We start from the raw sequence: 14,272 nt of genomic DNA on the forward strand, positions 1-14,272 counted from the left end.
CTGATATGGGATGCATTTCTACCAGGAAACACTACGGTTCTTCTAATCCTACATCAAGGCATAAATACAACAGACCTTGTTTTCCACACAGATTCCTATTTCTTTCACACCCAAGCATATGCTAAGAGCTCTCAAGCAACACTCTTCCTCCATCTCTGGGAGACGTCTTAAAACATTTTTAGCTTACCAAACACAAAACGGAGGAGGATCTGTTTCTTTACTCAAGGATAATCATCTTCAACTGCTTATTTATACTGCAGATAGAAACCTATAGATTGAAATGAACATATTTTCATTCTAAAGTTGGCATCTGTACTGTCATAGTTGAGATGCAACAATCGTGTTTGAAAAGCAATCGTCCAGGAAACCCTACGTTGCTTCACAATGTTCAAGCCAAGTGCTCATTGGAATTAGAAGGTGAGTAGCACTAAAGAATTGAGAAAGATCGCTTCTCGGCCTTTTGGCTAAGATCAAGTGAAGAACTGAGAAAGAACACTAGCCTGCTGAAATAATGGGACCACATGTAGGCAGAAAATACCAAAAATGAGGGTAAAATGTTGTGGCTAAAAAGTAATGTCTTATGACATGTAAATAAAGGATCAATCTCCTTTGAAGAACCCACTAAGAAATGTGCTGTGTAATAGAGCAGCAACTAACCATACATGGCTATTTAAGTTAATCAAACAACATTAGAAATTCTGTTCTTGATTTGCACTAGCCATGTTTTAAGAGCTCAGTAGTCACATGTGGCTAGTTGTTGCCACATTGGGCCTCATGAAAAGAAATCCCCATCATTACAGAAAGTTCTACTGGCAGCACTGGTCTAGAGAGATCTGCTTGACTACCGGGTTAGCATTGTGTTAAGCATCATACTCAGACCCTGAAGAGATCATGGAGAGAATAGCATGCCTGCCAAGTGTAATGATTAATCCATGGCAGGAAAAAAAATGTGGTGGAAAGAAAAACAAATTCCACTCTTGGAATGGGCTAATATGATGTAGTATTGACATTTGTGTTATAAGAAATAGACAAGCAGGGAAAGTTCTGAGCTGAAATGGAAAGGAGTTATTAATAATACTATTTGAATATCTCACCACTCCCTTATGAACATTCATAAAACATTGATTTGTGGCTGATTGAATTTTATTGGTCATTCCTCAAATATTCAACCATCACTTACTTCCTACCCCCAATGTTTTGCTGTTATAACATTTTTGATCGTGCATTTAAATAAATATACTCTCAATCAAAAAGTGCAGACTCTTCCTATTTTACAAAAAAAGGCAAGAATTTTATTTTAAACAAATCCTTAGTTGTGTGTTACACCATGTCCATATCTAAATCAAAAATGATAATGATAATTCAAAGGGAACAAAGGGCTTCATAAAAGCACATTACCCAGATATTTCTCTTGGTCAATATTTGAACTAAATATACAGTGGATATGAAAGATACAGTATGGCACTTAAATAAGAGCAAAAAGAAGGAAACATATTCACAGTCCAAAGCAATAGGTTTTTGAACCTTTGGTATATGTCTCAAATAAGTCACCGTAAACACATGTTAGCCAATAGTGTTTAGTTCCAGGTCTTTTAAGCCAGTAATTTTGTATGTGTGTGTGTATGTGTGTGTGTTTCAAAAAATAACTGAAAAAATAATAAATCAGGATTGACATGGGATGATTAAGGTCTCTGGTGTAAGCACACAGGTAAATTCAAATCATGGCAAAATGACCGTGCAGCTGTGTTGCACAACAAAACTATGTAAGAAAATGAGTGAGATACACCAGTTACAAATGCTGTGGTTCAGGTAGACATCCTTGATATTAGCCAAAAAAAAATCTTCTTAATCTTAACCAAAGCCCACAAGCTGAAAGGCAGAAATAACCTGAAGCTCGTAACCGTGTGCCTAACAGTGCAACAACAATCTCACAAAAGTGTTGTAGTTGCATATTGCGGTTCCCTCCCTCCCACCCATCCCCCATCCCCCATCCCCCATCCCCCATCCCCCATCCCCCATCCCTAATAAACAGCACCAGTGCAGTTTGAGTTAGAAAATTGGAAAGATTGAGACATTCCTAAGGTTTTCATCATGACTAAGGGCCAGTGAGATGGGGCTGTAATGAAAACCTCTGCCATGGCCATTCTCCTGTAAGCACCCCATGTAATTCCCTCTAAGTTTGCAAATAAACAATATTAGGTCTAATGTAAGGCCAGATTCTGAAAAAAACAGCTGGCATGCTATTCTGGATTGAGGAAAAGGGGCATGCTGGTGGGGGAGATACATGAAGGGTGCCTCAAGGATGTTTGTCCCATGGCTCAGGATAAAGGGACGTGTTGAGATAGGTCACAAATTTTATATCAATGAAGTACTCAACTCACATCATTCACCAGAATAAAGAGCTCAGCAGGGCTAAGTCCTACTTGGTAGCTGTGCAAGTTCAGTGTTATCAGGATTAGGCTTGGGCCATAAACAGAAAGGGCCCAAAGAAGTCCAATTCATCCATTTCATCACTTGACCCAGTTGTCTCTGTGGAACCAATTAGGTGATATGTGAAAATGGTTCCACTTTTCCTCCTCTCCCATTGATGCAAAATCTTCTTTTATCCAGTCTTATCCTACATCTTAATGGTGAGAGTCACATAAATGAGGGTGGATACAGCCACCTCTGAGCAGTCATCTGCCTTGGGGCTCCTTGCTATCCCCCAGACCTTCGTGAAAACTTCCCTCTCACACATAGGCAGAGTCACTGGACTGAGTCCTGCCAAAATTGGGAACACTGACCCTGGGCAGGTCCTTGTTACGAATCTCATAGATTGACTTTCTCTTGGCCTGAGCCCCTCGCACAGCCAGCTTGATCTTGCGCCATCCCAGGTGGTTGAGTTCAGCCAGGTTGAGCACAACACAGATGCCACTTACAGCAAACATGAACACTAGGAAGACAGTCTTCTCAGTTGGCCGGGACACATAACATTCCACCTCCTTGATGCAGGGGTAGCGGTTACACTCATATAGCCCTGGGACACTAAATCCATAGAGAAAATATTGGCCTACCAGGAACCCAATTTCCAGGGCATTTCGGAACACTACTTGGATAATGTAGAAGCGGGAGATGCCTTCCTGCCTTCTGAGCTTGGATTTTGATGCAGTGCGTAGCCCTGATGGGTGTGGAGTCAGCTCCTTAACCTCTAAACAATCTGGCTCTGTCTCCTTACTGGTGTTCTCTGTGTTCTGCAGCACCCCATTGACAATAGCATTTTGCAACTTCTTATCTTCTCGTTTGCCCCCACCACTGCCCCCACCCCCAGTTCCTCCAGGACCTCCTATGGACTCAGGGGGGTCTCTGTCCAGGGCTAGGAAGACAGTAGAGTACCGGCGTTCTCGCTGCTTGGCGGACTGATGCACAGAGTAAGTGATGAAGCAAAGACTGGGGGTACACACCATTATGATCTGGAAGACCCAGTAACGTATGTGGGAGATGGGGAAGGCGCGGTCATAGCAGGCCTGGTTACAGCCGGGTTGCAGGGTGTTGCACACAAACATGGTCTGCTCATCATCGTACACCGTCTCCCCCACAATGGCCACAATGAGGATCCGGAAGATCACCACCACAGTCAACAGGATCCTGAGCAGAGGAAGAGGGAGGGAGAGAGGTTCTCACGGGCTGCGTCACTGACAGGAAACCCCTGCTCCTCCCTTCCCTTTGCTGATGTTTACCAGTCGTTTGACTGGGGAGCTGTCCATCCCGGGTTGGTACTGAACTGGGAATCTGGGAAAGCTTTTTGTCTCTTCCTTTTCTGCTGAGTGCTGGTAAGCTGGGAACATTTCATATTACAGAGATCCCAGGTACACACAACATCATACACTGGACATAGTCTACTCGCAACAGATAGATTTCATCTCTCTGTATAGAATGTATAGAAACACAAAACACACCTTCACTCTGGATATGGCAAATGCACACAGAATACCTTTACAGACGGTGCATGCTTCAAGGTCTATACACAGGGTGTGTGTATATAACTACTCCATGGGTATATTTAGTTTATTCTCAACATGAATATTAAATTTAATGCTTTATATAAGCAGATGGCTATGAATATATATTTATATATATTGAACTCTACATATATATGTAGATAGAGACATAGATATACAGACACAAAAATGGCAATTGGGTGTGTAGGCTCGGTAAGTTTACACGGCCAAATAAGTTTAGTTTAGTAATTATTTGTTGAGAAAAGAGGCATCTGCTCTGAAGAGCAAATCCATTTCCCCATTTGCCCTTCTCTGTCCAAATGCAATCCTGCCTTCTTTGTAGATTCTATTTAGGGAACCGGATGGAGATTGGCTCTGACTCTGGAGAGTGGAGGGACCAAGACTGAGCCAGCAGCTTCTTTTCTGATGTGGGAAGAGTGAAGCCCCAGTGGTGCTTGATGGGGAAGGGATGGGCAGTCGGTCAGGAGTAGCTAGAGGAGGGGGGCATCGCGGGGCGTCGGGTAATCCCTCATCGCCAGGAACACCGGAGCCTTGACTTAGGACGATGGGGAGGAGGCAGAGGACGGGCTGGGGGTTGGAGCGGGGGATTCAGTCCGGGTGTGAGAAGGGACTCCCGGGGCCGCCCGACGGGGCCCGCTGACTGCCGGCTTGTCGCCCTTACCTCCCGATCATAGTGGAGTGCTGCTGCACCGCGGCTTCCAGCAGCCTCTCCAAGATGGTCCATTCCCCCATCGCTGTGCATCCGGAGGCAGCAGACAAAGACTGGGCAGCACCGGGCACGTTCCCGCTCCTGGCCCCTCCCCGGGTCGCACCTCCAGAATGGGAGTGAATTGCCTCCCAATTAAAGAAGCAATTTTTTAAAAAAATCCTCGAATCCCCCTTTCCTTTTATTGTACTTAAAAGAGAAGAAATGGGGAAAGAAATCCAAGTGCGTCCGGACCGATGGGGCAGTTGGCGCGGTCCAGAGAGAGGGCACGAACCTCGGGCGCCGTCCGGGCTTCGGGTCTGGATCCCGCGGACGCCGGGACGAGGGGCGGGGTGGCAGCCTGCAGGTCTTCGAGCGCTCGCCCGCCCAGGAGAGGTCTCGGCGCCGCTCTCCGCCGCAGGTTGGGGGCCGGGGGAGGGTCCGGGCACCCGCTCTGTTCCTGCTACTTCGGCGGGCACCTGGCGCTCCGGCGCGGCAGCCTGCGAGGCCGGGGCGGAGCGCGCGGAGCCGAATGCCGGGCCGGGGATCCGCGGCCGCCGCCTCTAATCCGCCCTTAAGTAGTCTCCGCCTGCGTCACGCCAGGTCGGCGGAGGGGAGCAGAGCGCGCCGTGCGGCTGTCGCTGCGCGTCGGAGCCCGAGGGGCCGGGGACGCGCGCGGGGGGGAGAGGGGCAAGAGTCCTGGGGGCCCGGCGGGGAGCGGGGGGATTTCGAAAAAGAAGGACTGCAGCGCCCCTCGGGGCTTCTCGGGGAGCCCAGGTAACCTCACCTGACCGCCAGACCCAAGCAGGCGGAGGAAGAGCCGGAGCGGACGCGTGGGTGAGTAGGGAGGGGAGTGAGTGGGTATCTTCCCTTCTCTCGGTGCATCCCTCACCTTTTCGCTTTTGGCCTTCGGGAGACAACTGAAATTCCTTCCCTAGATGGAGATGCTGGCTGAGGGAGGGCGAGTGGGGGCGACCACTTTTAAATCTCCCTTAGGGGACGGAGGGGCTGAGAGTGCTTCTGGAGAGTGGCTGCGGTTCGGTGCCTCTGTGGATCCGACAATGAAGTGGGAAAGGCTTGATGGGAATCTATTTAGGCTGAAGGGTAAATGCAGGTGGGGAGCTGTCTCTCTGTATGGGGATCAGGGTACAAGAGCGCATCTAACAGGTGCCTCGCAATGAGCGAGTGGGTTGGCTATGGTTAAAGGTCTCGCTTCCCCTTGCACTAACCCAGATGCTCTGCTCTTTTTAAATTATTGTTATTATTTTACTAGTGGGAAGGGCGGGGGATACCCGTCAGGTAAGCTGTGATTTAATCTGAATTTAAGACCCAGTGTTCTGCTAGCAGAAACAGCCACTCACAGCCTTGCCCTGCCCCCACTTTCCTTACTGGGTTTGGCTTTCTCCCCTCAACCAGCAGATCGCAGTTTTTAAAATTCACATTGTGTTGTCAGTTCTGTCTAGAGCAACTACTTAATTGGTCGCTGAAAAACTGAAACAATCACACTAAGCTGTTAATTAGCCCAGGGGTCCGTATTAGGAGACACTGTAGTTAGGAGTATTTGATGTAAATATACAAAAGTACAATGGGAAAGTAGTTGTCATCCTTTTGAAAACACAACCGTGAAAGGGTTGCTAACTTGTCCTAGGCATATAAAGGGACCTAGCCTTAATTATCCACAGGGATCATAGCACATATGTGTATTATATAAGCCACACCATGGTGAGCCTTCACTTCTGGAACAACCGAGGTGGTTGGGTAGCTGGTGGCCCAGGGACTGGGAAGAAAGGTGCAGGGCATGTCCCTGAGTCCACTCACAGCGTACTTCTTCATAAAATGATGTTTAAACACATGGCATAAGCTTCGCTGCCAGAAAGATCACTGAAATCCTCTGCTAGGGTTGACATCTTTACCCCAAGAAAGCAGCCTTTCACTGCAAAGGAGTAAACGTGTCCACTAACAATGGAGAGAGGGATGAAGTGTAAATGAAACATTAGGACTAGGGCAGGCATTTCTTAGTTTCCTTCTGAACACAGAGGAGGTTCAAGGGTGAGGACCAATGGATATCTTATTGTCCAGTTAGCTTCCAGATGGAATGTGATCCCCTAGCCCAAACTTGGTGTGTTTTTCCAGGTTTCTCTTCTACTCCGCTTGGCCCTAGGTCCCTGTATTCCCTCCTTGTCTGGCAGACTCTTTTATAGTAAATGATCTTAGACAAGGAGGGAATGAGTAAGTCCAAAGGGAAATCTGTTTAACATCTTTAAATGTCCTAAAATAGGCTGCACAACTGAAAATTGTCATTTTATGTGTTGACTTTCCCAAACCGTTAAAGATTATGATCCTAAGAACATAGACTGCAGAAAATGCAATTTTCAAGCACCACGCTATGACTGAAACATGTGTAAACAACATAGGTGTATAAATGCACAAAGACACATATATATAGAACCTATATTTAAAAACTCATCTATTGGACTGTGTAGGCTACTTTTAAATAAAAATCTTAGGATCACCACCACACTTCGGAAATAACCATTTTTATTTTCAATAACCACTCATAAATTTCACACTTACTACGTTGTACTTCCTCCTTCAAGTCCAGTCAACTCCATTTTCAATTAATAGTTTGTTCTGATAAAACAAATGTGCATTAAATGTGCATTAGATGTGAAATGGTTCTCTGTGGATCCGGGCATCTCTGTTTCCTCAGGGCATTGTCTCATCTTGATAGATTCTGATTATCTCAACTTCTCTCTGATTGAAGATGCCCATTTAAGGAAACTGGAAAGTTCTTTCCATTACCTCTTGTTTAAAAGCCATTCTGTTTATTAAAGTAATAGTTTTGGATGAAAAACACTGAAATTCATAGAATGCTTATAGAATAAACTTTGCTGCAAAACAGACTGTCTGGGAATCTTCACTAAAAATACAGATGCTGCAATCCCATACCAACTCTGAAATCTGTGGAAACAAGATTGAGGTAGCTGTATTATTAATGGGTTCTCATCCATGGCTCCAAAAACAATAAAAACCTGAGAACTTTTAGTTCCATGACTATTAGGGCAGGAATGAATCCTAGGGACAAGGAAATCTATCATCCACTTGTTTCATAGATGTTAAAACTGACCCAAAGCTTAGATCGCTTCCCTAAAATCATATGGGTAGCAAAGGAAAAGCTATGAACAATGTGGTATTCAAAATCCTAGAGAAGATCGAAATTATTTAAAAGTATGAAAAAAATGTGATATTTGAAGAAGAAAAGGGGAATTAAAGTGGGAACATGCTCAGCTCCAAACATTCAGAGGAAAAAAATACCTAGGTTGTTGACCTTGCAAATCTATGTCTTACCAAAGAGTATTTTCCATTAACAGAGTGGGGAAATATTCTCCACATCTAGTGGGGAAAACTGCAAAGGCATGGAGCAAAGGGTGTGGTTGAATGTTATAATACAGGAGAGAATGTAGAGCTACTAACAATGATTCCATTTACTATATGGGGTGTCTGGATTTGCTCTTATCCTTATATGTGCTCAAAATTTCATTCTCTTCTCAACCACAGACTCCCAGGTGAACCTTTTAGCTTTGCAGCTGCATATGTTTGGTAAATGAAACCTCGTAGGAGCTTTGTATATGTTGTAAGAATGAACATTAATCTACTGACTTCTATTCTACTGGACCGTAAATTCCTAGAGATCAGAGAGCATGCTCATATATCATGGTTCTTTTCATAGTGTCTTTAAACTCAAACATTTGTTGAAAGAGAAGGTCAGCTATTCTGGCTCTCTAGTCCCCTCCGCCTGGCAGAGCTGCACTTTTCCTGAGGAGAAGTGTGTCCTGGGTCTCCTCCACAATCACAAGTAATATTCAAGTCACAGAGAAGAAAGGGTTGCCCTTTGCAAAGTGAAAGTTCCTACACACTTAGGATAGCCTGGACCCCTCAGTACACAGCCTTCTTGCTAACCACCAGTCCCTTGCCCTCACTTCCATTCTTCTCTCATTACTGCAGTCTAGACACCTGCTGAACTAACCAGGGGAGTGCTGCTGAGCAGGTAAGGCTTGGGCTGCAGCATCAGTGAGGCAACCCTGGCGAGCTGCGCTCAGTCCTGGATACTTCTGCCCTGGGAAGCGCCAGCATCTGTAGCCTCCTGAAATTTGTGTGGCTTGGGAGGGACTGCATTTGATTTGGAATTGATCTCTGTGTTGAACTCTCCTACATTTCATTCACAAACAGCTAGGATTAACTGAGCTTTATCTCCCCCAGTGGCCTATATACATCTGTTTCCTAATGAAACCATCAAATTGTCTTCTTAAGGGGCAACCTCAACCTGTCTTGGGAGACTCAAAAGGACATAAGTGGCAGATGGAATCTATTTTTCTTTGTTGCAGAATGGTTTTTCTCTTTTTTTCTTTCGTGTGTCCTTCCCTATGTATAAGCCTCAGTTCAAATGTTTAGGGAAACACTTGTTTTTGCTGTTCAGACAAAATTTATGAAGTAATGTGTCCAAAGAAAGTAAAGCTGTCCAACCTACCAGTCTTAAGTAGCCCTAAATATAGTTGCTTGCTTTGTGATCTAAGATTCTCCAGAATCTGCTATCTTCAAAATTATTTTGCCATCTCATGGACCCAAATGCCGAATCATGTCTTATAACCAAGAGATTATGTATCCAAATGGTAGGGAAATCTAAAATCCTCTGCCTGCTAGTTCGTTGAATAAAAGAGTATATATCCTTTTTAAACAATTACATATACAAATTCTCCCATTCCCTGACTACCTTGTATATACAGAATATACCTATGTGTAATAATATCTCAGGGATTAATGTAATATGGTATTGTGGCCAAAGCAGATGTGTGAAATCACAGCAAATAAATTAACACTGCATTAAGAATCAAATCATCCCCGCTGACACATAATCTTTCACTTTTATATCAAGTCGTGATTCCCATTCACATCAGGAGCTTCCCAGGGGGGCTCATTAAACCCACACAAAGAGATTTCTTTGAAGTCAGTGCTATTCCCATGAATAGCATTCAGCTACAGTGCAGAAGAGCCTACCTGCCTAGTGTCTAGGCACCCTTCCCTTCACTCTCATTGTTGCTGCCCAGCAGAGGCCCAGCAAGGAAGGATATAGCAGGGCTTCCTGCTGAGAGTCTTTCTAGTCTGTATGAAAGAGATGAGGAAATTGCAGGGGAAATGCACATCGGTAGCACTTGCCCTTGACAGAATTGTTAAGCTGGGAGAATATATTTCTTTTCCCACATGTGCCCTTCCTGCTCTTCTTCCATATCAGAGTGTACTGCTACAAGAGCTGAAAGTTGGATCCATCCTGGTGCCAAGGTTATTATGAGGAATTGGTATTCATCCCAAAGGAACCTTCTCTAAGATCTGAAGCTTACATTCAAGGTTCCTTCTTGTGCTCGTGATTGTATGTGGACTCCCCTGGTTGCCTGATATCTTGACTTCCTGAAATTCAGCTAATTTCTGTTTTTGCTGGGACTCTGGGGGCTCAGGCATTTCTTAGCACAGAGGTTTTTGTATTTTTCTAGTTCTTGTCAACTACTTGCCTTCTGATCAACTCTTAGGGACCAACATTCAAATCTAGTGTGGACAGCCTCTCGTTTCTACAGCTGAGGTGAGGCTGGAAAGGAGCTACCACCCACTCATCACTCACCTCATGCTCAGCCAAGGGTTTGTCACCAGCATGGACTCCAACTTGCCCATGTGATCTGGTTCAGTCATTTCTGACCTTCAGATTCTCACACTAACTGTCCTTTTTTGATATACACTCATCATTCCACCTTGACTATAGACTGCCTTGGTCAAATCTCTCCTGGAACTCACCTTGAATTCATATCCTATTGACCTTAGAGCCTCCCACCATTGTGCTTCACCCAGTCCCTGCATGTCACTCCACCACCATAAAGGAAAATAATCCGATAAACAAGCACACACCAGAGTGTTAATAACTGATAACCACTTAATGTATTATCCTTCTCAGAAGAATTATCCTCATTTAAGTTGTAAAGCCTTCATCCAAAGAAATGAAATTTCCTAGGTCGTTTTCCAAACGCTATGCATAAGGAGAGAATAGCTATTTGGGGGCAAGGGTGTAGTGTTGTGAGCCCTCCCAAATGACACCACACAAGCACTTGCTTCTTTTATTGATCAACAAAGTGCTCCTACTTGTGGAAATACAGAAATTACAGAACTGCAATGATTCTTAAACTTTACTACACCATAGAATCACATGGGGAGCTTTGAAAAATCCCAGGGCCTACGCTGTATCCCAGACCAATTAACTCAGCATTTCTGGAAGTGAGATCTATGCTTTAATATATATTTTTAAAACTCTCCAGGTGATTTCAATATGCAGTCACGTCTGAGCACTAATGCAATAATATACGCTACCCACTACTCAGGCATAACAGCCTTGCAGGGCTTTTCCCCCATGCTGGGAATGGTGCTTCTGGACACAAAGTGAGAATTTCATTCTGAAAATGTGTTCATGTAGCTCTGTATGTACTTAATATAATCCATAAGGCTAAGTAGTTAGTTGCTAAACTGCAAACACCCATCTCATTTCATCTCAGTCTACTCCTGGCCATCTGGTCCTCTGTATTCCCATTACAGGGCCATGTGTGTATTAATGAAATGATTGCATCAGATTACATCTTTTATTCAGAGCACAAGAAGAACGGTCCATGGATTTTGTGCTCCAGCATCACTGTTTCTGTCATGATGTCAATAATTACATTTTTCTATTTTATGCAGAAGTGGGATGGTCTTCCATGAAGGTAAGAATATAAATCAAATGTGTTATTGCTTACAATACAATTTCAGTACTGCTGTCTGGGGTCCTATAGAATAGATGTTTCAAGCAAAAGCATAGAATTTCCTGAGCCATATACTTGTTAGTGGCCTCCATTTTAAAATGTCTGTTGTATAGTTCATAATAATGACCAAGTTGTGACAACTGATATACAGGAGGAATCCACTAAGAGCTGAGCTAGTCACTTTTTTCTCTGATTTTGCTATACTTTGTCTCTACAACAGGTCAGATGATCAGAAAGCTGCATGTCTAGACTGGTATTAATCTCTCATTGCTTGGTGGTATAGTGAATGGTGTGGGGGAAGGGGACTCACTTCTTAACCCAAATACTTTCCACAGCCTTTTGTGTTATTGTTGCAACGAAGGCAATTCCCTTCCTAAGGAAAATTATAGTGCCAGCTGTTCAAATAAAAACAAATTTTCCTTCTTGTGACACTTGAATGAACAAATATGAATAAAAAATGGATGGATGAGTTAATAGCATGGTATTCTTTCTCTATCAACTAGTCACATTCTCTCTTATGCCTCTACCTTTCTGGAGTACATATTTTAAAAACGGATAGATGTGCATGGATATCTACTGTGTGTACACATGCATCGCTACAACCAAATTCTTCCAGCCCATTAATATTTAATCTTTTCACATATAGATTCTTAGCCCTCTCATTCATTCATTTGTTGAATGAAGATTTATTCTTTGCTTGCTAGGTTCCAGGGAGATGTAGCAGTAAACAAAACAACATGGTCCCTGACCTCATAGAGTTTCAAATCTAGCAAGAGAGGCATAGACGATTTAATCAAACATTAATTAACCAAGTAATCTAAAATACTAAAGTGTAATTTTAAAGCTGTGGTAAGTAACTACTGTAGATAGCTCTGAGATGTGCAGCCCTGAGTGTGGACTGGGGCAGGGAGGGGTTGACCTACTTTCTGGGGAAGGGTTAGGGACTGAAAGGGAATCTTCAGCTGAGATCTAAAGGCAAAGGAAGCCAGATGAAAGAGGTGGAAGAAGAGCTTTCTGAGCAGGAGGAGCAGCAGTAAACAGGCCCTGTGGTAGGAAAGAGTCGCACATTCAGGGACCTGCAAGGTGTCTCTGGCTGGTTCACAGGGAAGGAGAAAGAAGTCTGAGACAAGGCTGAAGAGACAGGCAGGGCCGTATAGGCTAGGATCGAGATGTTGGCATTTTCCCTAAGAGTAATGTGCAGCATTTGAAGGCATGTAAGAGGGAAGTGTCATGATATTGGTTTCTTTAAGTTCAATCTATTTGCATTACAGTTAGAATACATTGGAGGAGGTTGGCAAGAGTGCATGCAAGAAAACTAGTGACAATACTAACACTGCTGATTGGTTATACTCAAGTTCAAGCACACCTCAGAGATCGTGTGTGTCCAGAGCACTGCAATAAAGTAAATAATGCAATAAAGTGAGTCACATAAATGTTTGGTTTTCCAGTGCATATAAACAGTATGTTTAGGCTTGGCACAGCGGCTCACTCCGGTAATCCCCGTGCTTTAGAGGGCCAAGACAGGAGAATTGCTTGAGCCCAGGAATTTGAGACCAGTTTGGGCAACACTGGGAGACCCTGTCTCTACAAAAAATTTAAAAATTACCTGGGCATGGTGGCACGTGTCTGTATTCCCAGCTACTCAGGAGGCTGAGGCGGGAGCATCACTTGAGACCCAGAGTTTGAGGCTGCAGTGTGCCATGATCATATCACTGCACTCCATCCTGGACAACAGAGTAACCCTGTCTCAAAAACAACAAAACAAACAAAAACAACAACATTATGTTTACACTATACTGTAGTCTATTAAGTGTGCAATAACATTATGTCTAAAAACCAATGGATATTTCTTAATTCAAAATTCTTTATTGCTAAAAATGCTAATGATCATCCAAGCGTTCTGCCAGGCATAACTTTCTGCTGGTAGAGGATCTTGCCTCAATGTTGATGGCTACTTACTGATCAAGGTGGTGGTTGCCAAAGGCTGGGATGGTGGTGGTAATTTTTAAAAATAAGACAAAAGATCAGGCCCGGTGGCTCACGCCTGTAATCTCAGCACTTTGGGAGGTTGAGGTGGGAGGATCACCTAAGATCAAGAGTTTGAAACCAGCCTGGCCAACATGGCGAAACTCTGTCTCTACTAAAAATACAAAAATTACCCGGGCATGGAGGCACACACCTGTAATCCCATCTACTCAGGAGGCTGAGGCAGGAGAATCGCTTGAATCCGGGAGGCGGAGGTTGCAGTGAGCCGAGATCATGCCTCTGCACTCCAGCCTGGGTGACAGAGTGAGACTCCATCTCAAAAACAAAAAACAAAAAACAAAAGCGATGTGTGCTGCATCTATTAAGTTTTCATTTCACAAAAGATTTATCTATGACATGCAATATTAATAGCATTTTACCCACAGTAAAACTTCTTTCAAAATTGAAGTCAACCCTCTCAAACCCTACCACTACTTTATCAAATAAGCTTATGTCATAGTCTAAATTCTTTGTTGTCATTTCAACAATGTTCACAGCATCTTCACTAGGAGTAGATTCCATCTCAAGAAATCGCTTTCTTTGTTCATTTATAAGAAGCAACTCCACATCTTTTCAAATTGTATCATGTAATTGCTTCAATTCAGTTGCATCTTTAGGCTCCACTTCTAATTTCTAGTTCTCTTCTGTTTCTACCACATCTGCAGTTAATTTCTCCACTGAAGTCTTGAACTCCTTGAAGTCATTTATGAGGGTTGAGATCTACTTTTCCT

The 14,272-nt window shown here is 43.7% G+C and overlaps 1 protein-coding gene and 1 long non-coding RNA gene across 3 annotated transcripts in view; one reads left to right on the top strand and one right to left on the bottom strand.

Annotated features, from left to right (window-relative positions):
* Positions 1-2,020: 2,020 nt before the first annotated feature.
* Positions 2,021-5,221, bottom strand: GJD2 (gap junction protein delta 2). The gene is made up of 2 exons (XM_008017126.3): positions 4,660-5,221; positions 2,021-3,624 (listed from the first exon to the last, which is right to left on the bottom strand). The coding sequence occupies exons 1-2, from the start codon at positions 4,728-4,730 to the stop codon at positions 2,730-2,732; spliced, it is 966 nt and encodes a 321-aa protein (XP_008015317.1). The 5' UTR covers positions 4,731-5,221; the 3' UTR covers positions 2,021-2,729.
* A 176-nt stretch (positions 5,222-5,397) lies between these two features.
* Positions 5,398-14,272, top strand: part of LOC119628005 (uncharacterized) — a 38,648-nt gene continuing 29,773 nt past the window's right edge. For both annotated transcript variants that reach the window (XR_005244269.2, XR_012091448.1), the window contains exon 1: positions 5,398-5,520. This is a non-coding gene — a long non-coding RNA (uncharacterized lncRNA). The remainder of the gene's footprint in view (positions 5,521-14,272) is intronic.

This window comes from Chlorocebus sabaeus, chromosome 26 (genome assembly GCF_047675955.1).
Source record: "Chlorocebus sabaeus isolate Y175 chromosome 26, mChlSab1.0.hap1, whole genome shotgun sequence".
Lineage (NCBI taxonomy): Eukaryota > Metazoa > Chordata > Mammalia > Primates > Cercopithecidae > Chlorocebus > Chlorocebus sabaeus.

Excerpts from the sequence above, each read along its gene's own strand:
- GJD2 (XM_008017126.3), bottom strand. The coding sequence starts at position 4,730 with ATGGGGGAATGGACCATCTTGGAGAGGCTGCTGGAAGCCGCGGTGCAG. Across the intron at positions 3,625-4,659 it reads CACTCCACTATGATCGGGAG|GATCCTGTTGACTGTGGTGG; the intron begins GTAAGGGCGACA and ends TCCTCTGCTCAG.